This window comes from Pteropus vampyrus, unplaced genomic scaffold (genome assembly GCF_000151845.1).
Source record: "Pteropus vampyrus isolate Shadow unplaced genomic scaffold, Pvam_2.0 Scaffold64, whole genome shotgun sequence".
Taxonomy (NCBI): Eukaryota; Metazoa; Chordata; class Mammalia; order Chiroptera; family Pteropodidae; genus Pteropus; species Pteropus vampyrus.
In genome coordinates this window covers 7876497-7893770 of record NW_011888845.1, presented here as the reverse complement: position 1 = coordinate 7893770, position 17274 = coordinate 7876497, and the positions used below count along the sequence as shown (strand labels likewise).

General features: G+C 36.2%; 1 protein-coding gene across 1 annotated transcript in view; it reads left to right on the top strand.

Moving 5' to 3' along the window:
* The window catches only part of LOC105292826 (DNA primase large subunit), a 109689-nt gene that overhangs the window by 81947 nt on the left and 10468 nt on the right, over nt 1–17274 (top strand). Inside the window, exon 6 of the mRNA XM_023531217.1 lies at nt 14224–14292. Coding sequence (XP_023386985.1) covers nt 14224–14292 — 69 coding nt within the window. The remainder of the gene's footprint in view (nt 1–14223; nt 14293–17274) is intronic.

The window sequence follows — 17274 nt, the reverse complement described above, 5'->3', positions numbered from 1 at the left end:
TCACAGATTACAGTCTTAACCTTACCCCCAAAGACTGCTTCAAAATATCTTGCTTTTATTATTATTTTCGCATCTCTCTAGTATATCAATAGTCTTTGGAAACAAATCACATCATTCTATTTATAGTATTCTGTTTTTAGTAGTGGTACTTCCACCTAAAAAATATAGAAATTCTCGATCACTGAAAATGTCCAATCCTAGAAAAACGTAGCATTCCTACACGTGATGTTAAATTAACACTGACAGCAAGCTGCACTTTTTTTTTTTTTAACAAGAAAAGGGTTAAGTAAAATAACTAGAACAGTATCTGATACATAGTAAGGATGTAAGATATATGTTGTCATGGTCATTATTATTATTCACCTTCTTCCTCTCCTTGCAAAAACAAACAAGGAAGCAAAAAATCAGCTTGTACTGTGTCACAGATCTAGTTATCTGTGGTGAAGATTTGTGTGCAGGATATCCACTGGGGAATGCTCTCAGGATCAATACCTGTTGGAGAGTGAAAGAGGAAAGACTGGGCAGGAAGAGACTTGTTCTTTGGCTGATCCCACAGGGAGTTCTCAAGCTGGGAAGACCCTACAGAGTTGTCCCTAATTGGAGCAGGAGGTCTTGGCCTTATACGCTTGCATCAACCAGTCAATGGATCAGGCTGCTTCCAGGAAGGGAACATCACATTGAGCAAGATGGCTTTCTTCAGCTGAGGGGCATTTCTGCTGCAAGCTGTCAGTCATCAATAGTCTCTGACCCTGGAGAAATGTGTGCCCTTGTTCTGAGGAGGGGGGGTGTACACAGCATACCACAGAGTCCACCATACAGTGCCTCAAGGAAGAGTGAATGGGCCTCTAGATTCCCAAGCCAGAACTCTGGGACATAATCAAGTCTCCTTCCTATCTCCGTTCTTGAATCTGTCCCTTCTTTCTTTTCCTTATCTTCCATAACTCAGTATGTAATAGATTAGCTTAATTCCCAATTCCACAATCCATCTTTCCCCTAAAAGTCTTTTGTGCTGATGCCAAAGTAATTTTCTAATATACTTTTATTTTTTTGCCCATTCCACAACATTTTGCTATTGGGGTTTTTTTTTGTTTTTTGTTTTGTTTTTGTTTGTTCATTTTTTTGCCTTTTTTGCATATGTTATTCCCAGTGTCTGGATCATCCATACTCCTTTATCTTGATAATTCTTACTCATTATGATTTGACTTATGTCTTCTCCCTGGAAACTCTTTTTGAGCACTTTTCCTCCAGTTCCCCTCTAGTAACATGTGTTTTTGTGTATTAGATTACTAATCATTTGTTTTGTAGTGTTTTTTTTTTTCTCTTGTCTACCCACCCCTGCCCCCACCCTCTAGACTGTGATTGTGGCCTTATTCTCCCTGGGGGCATAAATGTTATCTTTAATCTCTATAAATCCAATCTCTAACCACAGTGCCTGGAGTTCATTACAGTTTAGTGAATATAGGCTCAATGAATGGAGTGACTGAATGAATAGCAGGCTCAATCAGTTCATAGTTAGAAAGCGTAACTGAGAGGTGTTGGCGGAGTCTGCTCTGTATTTGCATATTTTATGTGTAAAACTAAATATAGCAAAGGCAGATTTCAACATTTGGATTCAAGTTAATTTGATAGAGTTTTTTCATTCTCTTCTCCAAAGTGTTCTCAGATATGATTCAGGAAACCTAGAGAAACCTATTAAGCCCTTTTATTTATTTTTAACATTAAATTTATTGGAGTTAACATTGGTTAATAAAATTATGTTTCAGGAGTACAATTCTAAAAATACATCCTTTGTGTATTTCATTGTTGCTCACCACCTAAAGTCTAGTCTCCTTCCATTACCATATATTTGACCCCCTCTACTCTCCATCCTCCTCCTTACCCACTTTCTATCTAGTAACCACCATACTGTTGACTGTGTCATGAGTTTGTTTTATTTCTGTTTTATGTCCCACATGTGAGCGAAATCATATGGTTCTTGTCCTTTTCTAATTTCACTCAACCCGATACTCTCAGGATCCATCTATGTTGTCACAAATGGCAACAATTCATCATTTTTTTATGGCTGAGTAATGTATTGTATATATGTACCACATCTGTATCCAATCATCCATCAAAGGATACTTAGGTTGCTTCCATGTCTTGGCTGTTGTGAATAATGCTGCAATGAATTTATGGTACACATAAACAAATAAGTGTCTTCAATTTGGGGGGCAGATACTCAGAAGAGGGATTGCTGGGTCATATAGTAGCTCTATTCTTAATTTTTTGAGGAACCTTTATACCGTTATCATAGAGGCTACACCAGTTTACATTCTCACTAGCAGTGTACAAGGATTCCCTTCTCTCTACTATCCTTTCTAACACTTGTTATTTCTTGTCTTATTATTAGCCATTCTGACAAGTGTGAGGTAGTATCTCATTGCGGTTTTGATGGCATTACCCTTATAGCTAATGAAGTTGAGCACCTTTTTGTACATCTCTTGGCCATCTCTATGCCTTCTTGAGAAAAGTGTTCAGGTCCTCTGCCCATTTTTTAATTGGATTGTTTGATTTTTTTGTTGTTGAGTTGTATGAGTTCTTTATATATTTTGGATATTAGCCCCTTATTGGAGGTATTATTTGCAAATATCTTCTCACATTCGGTTGCCTTTTTGTTTTGTTGGTTTCTTTTGCTGTGCAGAAGCTTTTTAGTTTGATATAGTCCCATTCATTTATTTTTACTTTTACTTCCCTTGCCTTTGGGGTCAAGTTCACCAAATTCTCTCTGAGACCAAGGTCCACAAGTTTAGTGCCTATGTTTTCTTCTATGTATTTTATTGTTTCAGGTCTTATATTCAAGTCTTCAATCCATTTTTAGTTAATTTTTGTGTACAGTGTCAGATAGCGGTCTAGTTTCATTCTTTTACATATGGCTTTCGAATTTTCCCAGCACCATTTATTGAAGAGGCTTTCCTTTCTCCATTGTATGTTTGTAGCTCCTTTGTTTAAAATTAGTTGCCCATTTATGTGTGGGTTTATTTCTGGGCTCTCAGTTCTCTTCTATTGATCTGAATCTGTTTTTTTCTGCCAATATCATACAGTTTTGGTTATTGTTAGCATTGTAGTATAACTTGAAGTCAGGGAGTGTAATACCTTCAGCTTTGTTCTTTTTTTCCTCAGGATTGCTTTGGCTATTTGGGTCTTTTTTAGATCCATACACATTTGAGGATATTTTTGTTCTTTGAAAAGTGTCATTGTATTAAATCTGTATATTGCTTTAAATAATAAGGTCATTTTAACTATGTTGATTCTTCTAGTCCATAAACATTGACTCTTTCCATTTCTTAGTGTCTTCTTCAATGTCTTGTAGTTTTAAGGTTCTTTACTTCCTGTGTTAAGTTAATTTCTAGATATTTTATCCATTTCGTTACAATTGCAAATGGGGTTGTTTTTATTTTTATTTTTTTCTGATATTTCATTGTTAGCACATAGGAGTGCAAGAGATTTTTATACTCTGCAATTTTGCTATATTTGTTTATTGTTCTTAATAATCTTTGTTAGAGTCGTTAGAGTTTAAGAATCATGTCATCTGCACTTAGTGACAGTTTTACTTCTTCAGTCCCAGTTTGGAAGCCTTCTATTTCTTCCCATTGCCCGATTGCTCTGACTAGGACTTCCAGTACTGTGGGCATCCTCATCTTGTTCCTGATCTTAGAGGAAAGGCTTTCAGTTTTTCACCATTGACTATATTAGCTGAGGGTTTTTCATATATGGACTTTATTATGTTAAGGTACTTTCCTTTTATAACCATTTTACTGAGGGTTTTAATCATAAATGGATGTTGCAGCTTTTCAAATGCTTTTTCTACATCTATTGCTATGATTGCATGACTTTTATCTTATTTTTTTATGTGGTATATCATCGATTTGCATATGTTGAATCATCCTTGCATCCCACTTGCTTATGACATATTATCTTTTTAATGTATTGTTGTATTTGATTTGCTAGTATTTTGTTGAAGATTTTTACATCTATGTTCATCAGAGATATTGCCCTGTAATTTTTTTTGTATTGTGTTAGCCTGGTTTTGGTATCAAGGTAATGTTAGCCTTGTAGAATGAGTTAAATATTTCTTCTTCAATATTTTAGAAGAGTTTTAGAAGAATAAGTATTAAATCTTCTTTGAATGTTTGGTAGAATTGACCATTGAAGCCATCTAGTCCTGGACATTTTTGTGGGGGAGGTTTTGATTGCCATTTCAATTTTTTTACTGTTGATTGGTCTTTTTAGTTTTTCCAGTTCTTCATGGTTCAGTCTAAGGTTACATATTTTAAGAATTTGTCTATTTCTTCTAGGTTATTAAATTTGGTGTCATATAGCCTTTCATAGTTTTTGTATAACCCTTTATATTTCTGTGGTGTCCGTTGTAACTTCTCTTTCATTTCTGATTTTATTTGAGTCTTTTATCTTTTTTCCTTAGTGAGTCTAGCCAGAGGTTTGTCAATTTTATTTTTCTCTTCAAAGAACCGGATCTTTGTTTCATTCATTTTTCTTTTGTCATTTTGTTCTCTCTTTTGTTTAATTCTACTCTAATTTTTATTATTTCCTTTCCTCTACTGATGTTTGGCTTCATTTCTTTTTCAAGTTCTTTAAGGTGAGGCATGAAATTGTTTGAGATTTTTGTTTCTTGTGGCCCATAATGCTATAAACTTCCTTCTTAGTACCACTTTTACTGCATCCCTCAAATTTTTATGTTTAATTGTCATTTCATTTGTGTATCTTTTGATTACTTCTTTTATTTCTTCTTTGACCTAATAGTTGTTTAGTAGCATGTTGTTTAACCTCCATATATTTGTGGTTTTTCTAGATTTTTTCTTGTAGTTAATTTCTAGTTTCATACTGTTGTGGTCAGAAAATATTCTTGGTATGGTTACAGTGTTCTTCCATTTATTGAGATTAGTTTTGTGCACCAACAGATGGTCTGCCCTTGAGAATGTGCTATGTGCACTTGAGAAAAATGTATATTCTGTCATTTTGGAATGTAAAGCTCTATAAATATCGATTACGTCCATTTGGTTTAACTTGTCATTTAAGGCTGATATTTCCTTATTGATTTTCTGTTTGGATGATCTATCCATTGCTGTCAATGGGGTATTTAAGTCTCCCTTACTATAATTGTATTTTTGTCACTTTCCTCTTTAGGTCTGTTAGTAATTGTTTTATATATTTTGGTTGCTCCCAGGCTGGGTGCATGTAAATTGAAAAATGTTATGTCTTCTTGATTAATTATCCTCTTTATAAAATGTCCATTTTGTCTTATTTTTTATCTTGAAATGTATTTTGTCTGATATAAGCAGAGCTACACCTGCTTTTCTCAGGATGCTTGGAGTATCATCTTCCATCCCTTTACTTTGAACCTTTGTCCTCATAGCTGAGATGGGTCTCCTGAAGGCAACGTATATTTGTTGGGTCTTGTTCTTTTAATCCATCCCACTACTCTATGCCTTTTCATTGGTGATTTCAGGCCATTTACATTTAGGGTGATTATAGAAATATGAGGACTTACTACAGCCATTTTATTTTTTGTTTTCTGGCTGCTCCATATCTCCATTGTTTCTTTTCCCTTTTATTGGTGTGTGCTGTTTTAGTTTGGTGGTGTTGATTTTTGCCATGTCCTCTTTTTGTGTTACGTGTCTCAGTTCTAGATTTTTGTTTTGTGGTTATCATTAGTTTTATGCACAAAAAAAGTTTCATACATAAAAAATGCTTTTTCTTCTGATTGCTTATCTCCATTCATCTGTGCAAGTTCAGTCCTGTCCCCGCTCTCCTTTTGTTTTTGTTTCACAATGTATCCTTTTTTTAATGCTGTGTATTTGTTTTCAAATTGCAGAAGCTGTAGTTTTTTAAAATGCTTTTACCACCTTTAACCTTCATAATTGTTTAATACCTTATTGTGAAGAAAGTTGCAATTTCCTGTTTCTCTCTTTGTCATCTTACACTTTTGTATCCTTTTTCTTTTTTATTTCTGGTAGAAGAGCATTTCTTATAATGTAGGTCTTGTGGTAAATTTCCTCAAAAGCTTGTCTTGAAAAGCCTTTATTTCTCTATGTCTGAAGGATAACTTGCTGGATATATTATTTTTGGCTGGTAATTTCTCTCTTTCAATATATTTGAATATTTGATTACATTCACTCCTAGCTTGTAAGGTTTCGCTGAAAAATCTAATGATAATCTAACGGAGTTTTCTTGATAGTTTACAGTCTTCTTTTCCCTAGCTGCCTTGAGAATTTTCTTTGTCATTAACTTTTGATAGTTTTAATATATTGTGTCTTAGATAAGGTTTTTCTGCACTGAGATAATTAGATGTTCTGTTAGCTTCTTGGATTCGAAGGTCCAGCTCTTTCCATAGGTTTCGAAAGTTCTCATCGATTATCTGTTTCAATAGTCTCTCTGTTCCTGTCTCCCTCTCTTCTTATTCTGGTATACCCATTATTCTTATATTGTTCTTTCGAATTGAGTCAGAAAGTTCTCATAAAGATTTTTCATTTTTTTAATTCTCAATTCTCCCTCTTCCACCTGAGTCATTTCTATTTTCAAGATCACTAATTCTATCTGGTCTGCTCTATTTCCTAAGCTCTTTAATTCATTCTTCATCTCGGGTATTGAGTTCTTCAGCTTTAGAATTTGTTTAGTTCTTTGCAGCTTCAATATCTTTGGTAAAGTACTCCTTTTGTTCATTGATTTTATTCCTGAGCTCATTGAAATAGCTGAGTTTTCTTGTATCTCCTTGAGTTTTTTAGAATTGCAATCTGGAATTCTCTGTCATTTAAATCAGTCTCTTATATGTCTTAGAATTTGTTTTCTGAAAACTTTTTATTTTCTTTCTGAGCTACCTTATTTGTTTATTTGTGGTTACTTGATGGATTATTTCTCTGCTTGAGCATTTGAGGACTTGAAGTCATTTTTGAGCCGTCTTATTGATGATTTAGCAGGTTGATAGAGGTCTTTTATTTTCCATTAGATGGTGCTATAGTACAAGTTTTTGTTTTCTCTTACCTTATTGTGGGGACTTAGAGTGTTGGTGGAGCTATGTTGCCTCAGCTGTGGAAAATGCCCCATATTCCTTGAGGAGGTGGGTATCCCCTCTGTGACCAGGTCACCTTGGTCTTAGGGCACCACCCCTGTGGAGGGATGTGGTGGGCCCTGGGGTTCCAGGCCTATCAGTTCCTAGCGCTGCTTCCCTGTAACCAGAGGTTGCCAGCCACAGTGTGCTATCTGAAGTGTCTCAGCTACGTACATTGGATCCACTGTGATGTATGGGGAATGGGGTGGGGTGGGAGGGTTGCATATCCGGCTTTGGTTTTTCCACTGGGTTTAGCGCAGTGGGGCAGTGGGTACCGACACTCAGGCTGGAATGTTGCTTTTGGCACTTCAGTTCTTTATGGGCCCTGAGATAGGGCTGTAACCTGATACTGCTGCGGCTACCTTGTCAGCTAGAGTCCTCCCAGGCAAAGTGGGGGTGGTGGTGGTGGTGAGGGTAGGTTCACACCTCTGTAGTATCAAGCCCTTTTACAACCTTATGAAGAAATTAAATTAATATTCCCCACCTCTCTGTGGTGCTACATAAAAAAAAAAAAAAAAAAAGTAAAGCAACTAATTGCAAAGATTCTGTAGTAAAAGTGTTCTAAGACTGAACTAGAAATAAGTAGTGTTGGTGAAGAAAGACATTTATTACTCAATAAACATTTACTGAGAACTCGACATGTCACTGAGTTTTCAGTATGTTCAAATCTGGAAGTAGAAAGATGATTAAGAAACTGAGCTTTTTTTCCTAGTGGAGGAGAAAGGTATAAGTTAATAAAATGTGATAACTGCTTTAATACAAATATATTCTAAGTGCTAATTGTAGATTCAACGGAGAATGATTTGCTGAAGGAGCGGTGTGACATCAGGGAAAGTTTCATGTAGGAAGTGACATTTGAATTGGATTTGAAAGTTGAGTGGGAGTTTCCCCAGTCGAGGGAAGTGAGGCTTAGAGCACAAAAGCAACAGCATTCATTTAACATCAACAAATAATTGAGTGATGACTGTATTCCAGTTATTGTACAAAGCACTGGGAATACAGTGATGACCAAAGCTAATAAGACCCCTGTCTTCATGAAGCTGCTATTCCAGTGGGGAAGACAGACAATAAATAAGTGCAGTGAGAGAAAACTAGACAAGGAAACAGAATGAGGCAAGCTTGTTTAGATAAGGTGGGAGGGTATGTGTTGAGGAACCCTAGTCATGAGAGATTTATGACAACAGGTTCTAGGATAAATTAGTTGAGAAGTGCCACCCCAGTAAGTCCTGCTATTAAGAAATTGGGATAATTCTGTATTAAACTAAGTCAAACAGTGCATTAGATGAGAAAAGCCACCAAGTCATCACTAGGATTTTGTGAGCTAAAGAGACTGTGGGAGCAGCTGGACTGGAGTAAAAGGGACTCCTGTGGCCAGGTGGGGCAGGAAGGGGGCCCTGAGAGGGAGACCGTGGCCTGACACGAGGACAGCCTTTTGAACCATGATGAATGTGTGCCCCATCCACAGCTGGAAGCCAGCAATGTCAGAATTAGATTTAGATTTTAGGAAAGTTACTATTTTGGCAGTTTGGAAGCTGTCTAGAGTAAGGCAAAATAAATCTAGAAGGTTTGCAATCAAAAAAGAATGATGAGGGCCTGAACAATGAAGAGGAAAAGGTAGGTTTAAGACGTTTGGAGGTAGAATCGATTCAGTAAGGTAAATTTATAGACAATGAAGAGTCAAAAAAATTCTTGGATATAATGTCTGAAACTCATGAAAGTTTATTTTCAAGAAAAGGAAATTTGCCCCTGATTTGCCAGTAAATGAAGGTCACAGGAGAGTTGTAAGAAAGCACAGACTAAACTATGATGAGTATATTAGAAACAGAAGTAATGTTTTAAAGTGTTCCAGACTCTGCATCTCTCTCACGTTTTCTCCCATCTTTGAAATAAAGGAAGGTTAGAAATAAAGTGGAAAACAATCAGCATGGCCTACTTTTGAAAGGTTTTGCTTTTTAGGAAGAAACAAGACAAGCTTATTATCACTTTTAAATAAGACTGAATATGACCTTGAATTAGAGACAGATTAAACTGCATGTCTAATTATTGAATGCAGCATACCTAGCTGTACAACACTACTCACCAAAGCCAAGAACCGGCAGGTGGCTACAGTCAGCTGCCAGATAATCATCTGGACCTCACTGGCAGGCACCAAAGCAAAAGGCAGAGAAGAATTTTACAGATGACAGGAAATATTGGAGAGATTAGGAAGAGAGAAGGAAATGTGACCCAAAGTTATAAAATGTCATCTACATTTTTATTTTATATGTTTGTAAATATAGCAGTCCCCATCAAGATGTTGAATCACACAGGTTTGTCAACTGACTATGATCTATCCCCAATCAAATTAGGAAATATCACTTTATTTGCTCTTTATTCTTCCACTGCAAAGATATCTTGGTTATTAGAATTCACAATTAAACTGTAATTTGCCTTGAGGATGGAATAGTAGGTAAGTATAATTAATGCTTTAACCAAACTTAACAAATTCAAATACGATGAATGTTTTTCTTGTAAAAATGTCAAACTTCAGTGTTTTAAAAAACCAGATCTAATATTCTCCTTGGTGGACTTTAGTCAGCTAATAAAGAATGATTAAAAATAGAAAAAAGTTAAAGAATATCCCTACTCTTAATTTCTCTTAGCCTTTCGATTACTAGATTAGAACAGTAAATGGATTATTACGCTTGATATTTTGTTCTTTAGTTTGGAAACACTGGCATTAAAAACTAAAAGTCAAATTGCCATTTGAGCAATATTCTTAGATCTTCGTAGAAATTTTTTTCTTTAAATAATAAACTTCTGTTTTCCAATATGCCTTTATCTCATATGGTTGTTCAGATTGTTTGATTATATTTTTCTAAAACAGAATTAGGAAACTTCTAGCCTAGGCATCAGAATTAGCATTTGATTTGGGTTTCTCTTAGACAGCTGTTCTTTTGGTATTAATGCTGTACACAAGAGGAAGTCATGGTGTGCTCACTCTGGCCCTTCCAGAATGGAGCATGAAAACCAGAGAGTTTGTATCATTGCTCAATGAAACATTTTTTGTGAAATGTGGGTTACACTTCGATGTTTACAGGCCATGTAGATAGCAAATTGTGGACTCCATTTCATTAACCCTAGTTCTCTGGCTTTGCACATTTTTTTTTTTTTATTTTTTTACCTAATTCTTTCATCTTCCTGCTTGTTTCCTTTTGTCTCCTTACGTTTCTTCCTCTCAATGAGTTTCCACCTCTGTGTAGTATTTGTTTCCTTCACTCATTCTATTTCTGACCCTTACTCGAACTCCAGCCTCAGGGAACTATCCCTTTAAGGTCAAGGTCAATTTATAGGATGGAGATCGAGCCCTTCACAACTTGTGTGAAAAAAACAAACACTGTCAGAACTGTTGCCTGACATCTTCATTCTGGCTTCTCTACAGACGTATTTTTCTTTTGAAAATTTTAATGTCATATTCAACGTATTTTAACATAAAATACATATAAGCAAGCACATTATGAGCTAACTCTCTGCACGTTCTAACTCTCTACCCCCACCCAGTATATTTTTTAAAAAAAGGTTAGGAAGGCAAGTTCAAAATTAACACATTGTAAACTATTACTACATCTAGTATTTTTTTATTCTTGGGAAAGCATACCACTTTTGGTTAAACCCTAATCTTTCTCAGGTTCACAATAGTCTGGCTATATGTATTCAAGCCTATCTGTCCTTAGCCCTGGGACATGGACTCCTATATAGCACTTTAAAAAAAGATTACTTGAATTATGACTAAATAAAATTTTAATTCTAAAGGAAAGCAACTATTCCTGAGACACTGAAATTCAGAAAATAAGGATGACTCAGTAATCATAACCGTGATGCATTTCAACCATCACCACAGAACTATCTCTATACAACCTAACTAGGTCAACAGTGAGCATTCTAAGCATTTCTACATTAGCACACAAGTGGTTCACTTTGAGAAAAGCAGTCTTTCTAGAGGTACATAAAACATATCGTAGAGAATTTAGCTTTTGTCCCAAATTCTGTTTCACAGACTCTCCCTCAGCTATCTATCCTTCTTGGATCTTAGTGTTTCTTTGCAATGTTTCTATTTTTGCTCCTATTTCACAAACCGAATTTTAGTATTTTGCTCCTCCCTCAATTCTCCCTTCCTTTCATTTGATATTTAGGTTTGCGTTTATTGCCTTGGTGTCATCCATCCCACTAACAAATTGCACCAGCATCATCCTCAAAATAGTATAGTATTTGCCAGTGTTTATATTAGAAAAATCTAAGAAAATAGGGTACAGAAAAAGTCTCAAGTTACACTCCATAAACAAATGGTAGAACATCAGAATCACTTGTGAAAATTCTTAAGTCAGCAGAAGGGTGTGCATCTGTGATGTTGGTGACACTGAGAGGTCACCATATCTTGGGTGCTCCCATATCTTGGCTATTGTAAATAGTGCTGCCATGAACATAGGGATGCACAGATCTTTATGAATTATTGTTTTGGTTTTCTTTGGATAAATACCCAGAAGTGCAATTGCTGAGTCAAAAGGTAGATCTGTTTTTAATTTTTTAGAAACCTCTAGGCTGTTTTCCATAGTGGCTGTACCAGTATGCAATCCCACTAACAGTGTATGAGGGTTCCCTTTTCTCCACATTCTCATCAGCACTTGTTGTTCTTTGATTTATTGATGATAGCCATTCTGACAGGTGTGAGGTGATATCTCATTGTGGTTTTAATTTGCATTTCTCTGATGATTAATGACCTTGAGCATCTTTTCATATGTCTATGGGCCATCTGTATTTCCTCTTTGGAGGAATATCTATTGTATATATTTTTATTAGTTGGATTTTTTGAAGTAATTTTGCACATTTTTTACTTTAATTTTAAAACATGTATTTTATATTCCCCTAAAGGAAAACAGACTCAAGTTGCATAAGATTTTTAAATTTTTAATTCTTTCAGTAGTAAACGATCCTCACCAGACACCTCTGTTTTTAAGAGAATATATTTCTTCATCTCTGAAATCAAGATAATATCTACCTACAAAACCTAATCACCTCAAAGCAGTCCTTTTCTTGGATTTCTCCTATTAGTTCTTTTATTGTCCCAATATCTTCATTCTTGGTATTCTTTCCTCTTCTCTAGGCCTAAATTTATCTGTCAAAATAGTTTTACTAGCCAGTGAAAAATACTCTATTTTCCTTTTTTCCCATCAGACCTTTACAAAATGCAGAAGCTTTTATCCACTTAAATATGCTGTGACATGATCAATAAAGTTGTTTAATGATTAAATGATTTACTCATGGACTTGTAAGAAATTTCAAATAAAAATTCCTAGAAAGATAAAGCAAAAAGAGGAAAAATTATTTTTGTTGAGGAAGAGCCTCCTCTGGGAGTGGAGTGGGGTAGGGGATTGTTTTTTGATTAAATTTAAATTTTTGACTGATCCTAAAATTTCAAGATAAATCTGCTTTTCTCACATTCTATGGCTTATATATCAATTTTCCTTAATAACTTTTTCACATATGTATATATCATCAACTAGATATTTTTATTACTGTTTCTTATAAGTATTTCTTTATAGCATGTTTCCCAATTTTACATATTAGGTGGTATGTATATAATGTTACATATTTACTTTGCAAGGAAGTATCTACTTAAATTTATTACATATATATAAAACAAGAAATATATATACATAAGATGTTAGATTTATTTTGTTTTGTTTTGTCTTAACTTCTCCAAAATTGTAATTCACAGATATTCATATATATTGGTATCATTGACATTTGCCAACAATCAATTGCAAGTTTATCTCAACACAATTTTAATTATCTATGGGTAAAAACATTGGTGAATATAAGCTCAGAATGTTAGAATTACTTGAAAAATTTTGTGACTTTTTCCATTTTTTAAAACTTATAGTCATGCATTTTATATTGGTTTTATTTTTGCTCTAATAATTTAAGAAAAGTGAACAGGTCAAATAAGAAGACAGGCAAGATCCTTGTGCTATGATTGGTTGGCATTTACATGGTCTTTTATACAAGATTTAATTACAAGGTGACCTGAAATTCAGAAATGTAATCTATAAGACAATCAGAGAAAAACAATTATTTTAAGCACACTCTTTTGGTATTGTGTGATGTCCATTCTGCAACTGTAATTGGTTTGTGTATCTGTCAAAAGATGTAAGCTATATTCAGTAATGAAGATAGCAAGAATTTGAGACTTCGTGTACATTTCTTTTTGTAATAGGAAGGTCAGCCTTTTGAAAAGGGATAGAAATTAACATTTCTCCAGAATTATATTTCCTTTCATTTGAGGCTGTCTCTTAATTTCCAGCATTTTACTGTTTGATAAACTGGTGGGGGTGGTGATGAAACTTTACAAATTTCAACTGGCATTGCACTCTGCTGATAAGAATTGGAGTTTGCATCCTCTGAAGAGATTACATGAAGTAGAATTGGAAAGCAAATTGTATTTACAAAAGATAGAATGATGTTCCTAATAGGTGTTCAGAATTGACTCTTCACTCTTATATTTTGCTGAGCTTTACTAGAAATAACTTCATTTCAAAAAAGGGACAAATTTGATTGAAGGTAAAAAGCATTCCCTCTCCACAGATACTCATCCAAAGGGTTTACATTGAATTTTCCTGATGGGCACACAACTGTATTTTATGCTATATTTGTATAAACTGGTAATGCAGAAAATAAAACTCTAAATAGTATACTAGATTGCTTCATGCACCAACCATTAAGATTATCAGATTTATATCTACAATTTTAGAAGAGATGTTGCAATATGATGTTCTGACAATAACTGTCAAACTCATAATACTAGGATCTATTTTCATCTTGTTGTCAAGGTAAAGTTATTGAAATTCACAGTTGGTGGGTCAGAAAGATCACTTACTATCTCTTGTCATCTGTGGTTTAATGCTGACCTAAACAGCTACTGTATAATGTCAAAATTATCACAGTGTCCAGGCTGCAAAATGCAACATGCTATGTGATTTAATGCAGTTCCTGTCTGGAATGAAGATGGCCAACAGTCATGAGCTACAGTGGTTTAAAGAAACTTAATTTCTAATTTTTCTTTCTTTTTTTCCCTTTCATTTTAGATTTTGGAATTAGTAAAAGGATCACATTACCAAGTAGCCTGTCAGAAGTACTTTGAGATGACACATAACGTAAGTAAAGTTTTAAACTTCATGGCCTGATTTTTTGTCTTTTGTTACTATTTCATTCAGGGTTTTTAGTAGCAGCAATAGAAACCACTCCAACTATTTTCAGCAGAAAGGAATTTATTACACTGTACTAGGTAGCTTATAAAATTTATAGAAGGGCCAGAAAATTAAGCTTAGATGCTCCAGAACCAGGAATATTGTTACTAGGAAAAGCTACATCATGAGAAAACTTTACTTTACTACAGCTGCCACCTACCACTCCACATCTAGGGATGCGACCAAGGGTTGGTAAACTTTTTCTGTAAAGTGCCAGATTTTAAAAGTTTTAGGCATTACTGTCACATGGTCTTTGTCACAATTGCTCAGCTCTGCTGTTGTAGTACAAAAGCAGCCATAGACAGCATGTAAATGAACAGATATGGCTATGGTCCTGTGGAACTTTATTTACAAAAACAGAGGGCCGGATATGACACATAGGCCTTAGTTAGCCAACCTCTGGAGTAGTTCTAGAACTTTTGCCATAGCTGCTGAAAAGAACCTAAGGCTTTGCCATCTTCCTTGCAAAAATTCTGATCCTTTTCTTGCTGCCACCTCATGCTACTCTAATCTACTGCACAGGTCTTGTATTTATCTGCAGGGCAGAACCTAGGTTACATGGTGGACCCTTGTCTGAAAGGGAGCCACGGAAATGTGTTTGGCTTTTATCTTGCTAGCCTCCTTACTACAAGAAGGCCTACTATCATAGATTCTAAAAGGTGTAAAACAAGGGTCACAGGCCTACAGGAGTCAGCACCCCCGCCCCAAAATGAAGCTAGCTGAGATTAATACCAGGGAGTATGATAGGAACTGTGGTGCACTGAAGAGTTCATACTCTGTTAGGCATTCACACTGACAAATTTTAAGACCCTGTGCAGGTCAGCAACATATCTACACGTCACATTCAGCCCACCAATCCCCAATTTGCAACCACTGTTCCTGATCATGGCTTCCTAACCTAGGACAGACATTCAAAAATGGACTTGGAGGTCCATGTACCTCTCGAAATAGTCCTTCTATGAATACATATGTGCATTTTTTGGAATCTGTGCTGTTCAGGTTTCAAAGGGATCCATAACCCTCCCTAAAAGATATTGCAGTTATTGAATTCATTATCAGCTACCATGCTAAGTTTTATAATCATCTTTATATTTTTAGTATTCATGAAATAATTTTTTTATTGTGGTTATGTAAGTGCAGGATTTCTTGATGAACTATTTCTTAGGAAAAAATATATTCTATAATATTACTAATGATGAAAATAATGATATCAGCCAACATCTATAGAATACTTAATGCATGCTAGGCATAGCACAAAGTACTTTGGACACATTCATTCTTTTGATATACACTATAGTACTACAACTAGGTACTATTTTTATCCCATTTATAAATAAAGCTTAGAGAAGCTGAGCAACCTCTGTATAGTCATACTGCTTGTAAGGGTTGGAACTTGGATTTGAACAAGGATGTTGAGTAATTCATCTAAAGCTTATGAACCTAACCATGACTGTGCTGTTCTACAGTATCTGGTCCTGAACTTGTAATAACTCTTGAGGTCATTAGCATTTTCCTTTCTAGATTCATGATCCAGCCTTCATAGTGTACATTAAAAACAAAAAACAAAAAAAAACAAAAACCAAGGCCTAGTGATTCTGTGTGACTTGCCCAGGATACCATAACTGATTAATGGGAGATCTGGAGCTAGAACCCTGGTGGGCCTAGTCCTATATTATACCTAAATGTTAAAAATATTATTCTTATTAAAAAAAAAAAAGAATTTAGAGTAGAGACTTGCAGTCAAGATGGCTGAGTTAGGTCAATGCTAGGATCCTCTCTTCCCATAACCACATCAAAATTACAAATAAACTATAGAGCAACCATCATTGAGAACCGCCTGAATACTAGCTGAATAGAAGTCCTATAAGGATATAGAAGCCACGTCAAGACTGGTAGCAGGGGCATAAACATGGAATGGGCAGGTCCACACCCATGGTATGGTGATTAAATATTGGGAAGGATATCTTGGCTGCAGAGGTTTCCCCTGTGGAGCAAGGAGATCTCAGGCCCACACTGGTCTTCCCAGCCTAGGGCTCCAGGGCCAGGAAGAGGAGCCCCTGTAACAGTCCCAGCTAGGATTGCATACGAGTGAGACTTAGGTGCTGCAGGGCTTAAAGGGCCCGCAGACTCACTCACTCTTGAGCTCCCGCTCAGAGGCAGCAGCTTGAAAGCACCAGGGACATAGTGGGAGAAACTAAATTGACTAGCTTTCCAGTAAAGGCTAGAGGGGCAGAGGTCAGGACAGCTCTCTCTGGAGACATTCCTTTTTTGAGTCTTTTCCTCAACCAGCCAGCGTGGCACCAAATCTGAGCTCTCCAGTAACTTGGCTAACACTATTCACCCCACCAACTCGTGTACCTGGCTGAACCTCTTCCAGTGGCTTCCCCACACAAGCAGCCTACCTTGGCTCATGCTGCGGACTTTCCTAAAATCTCTCAAAGGTCCACAAACCGCAAACAAGCAGCACTCGGCACAAGTGTGACCAGTCTGAATTTGTACTGTTACTCTCATCAGGTAGCCTCAAGCCTTGCATAATAAGTGGCCAGTCTTGGGTTGGGATGTAGCCTCCACTAAATGGCCACAAACATGGCACAAGTAGCCCACCAAAGGTTCCCAAGCCCAACACTAGAGACAGCCAGCCTCAGTTTCCAGAATACCCTTTCCCAAGCACCTCCAAGCCCAGCACAAGTGGCAACCAACTGCAGATCACGTCATATCTCCAACAAGACAGCCCCAAGCTCGATACAAGCAGTGGCTGAACTTGACCTGCACCAAAGCCCTTCCCAAGAGGCTCCAGAACTGACACGCCTGAAAGGCGGACTCAGCAAGTAGTAAAGTCCTGCTAAAGCGGCACCCTCTCCTTGGCATCAGCTCCTGTACAACAGCTCA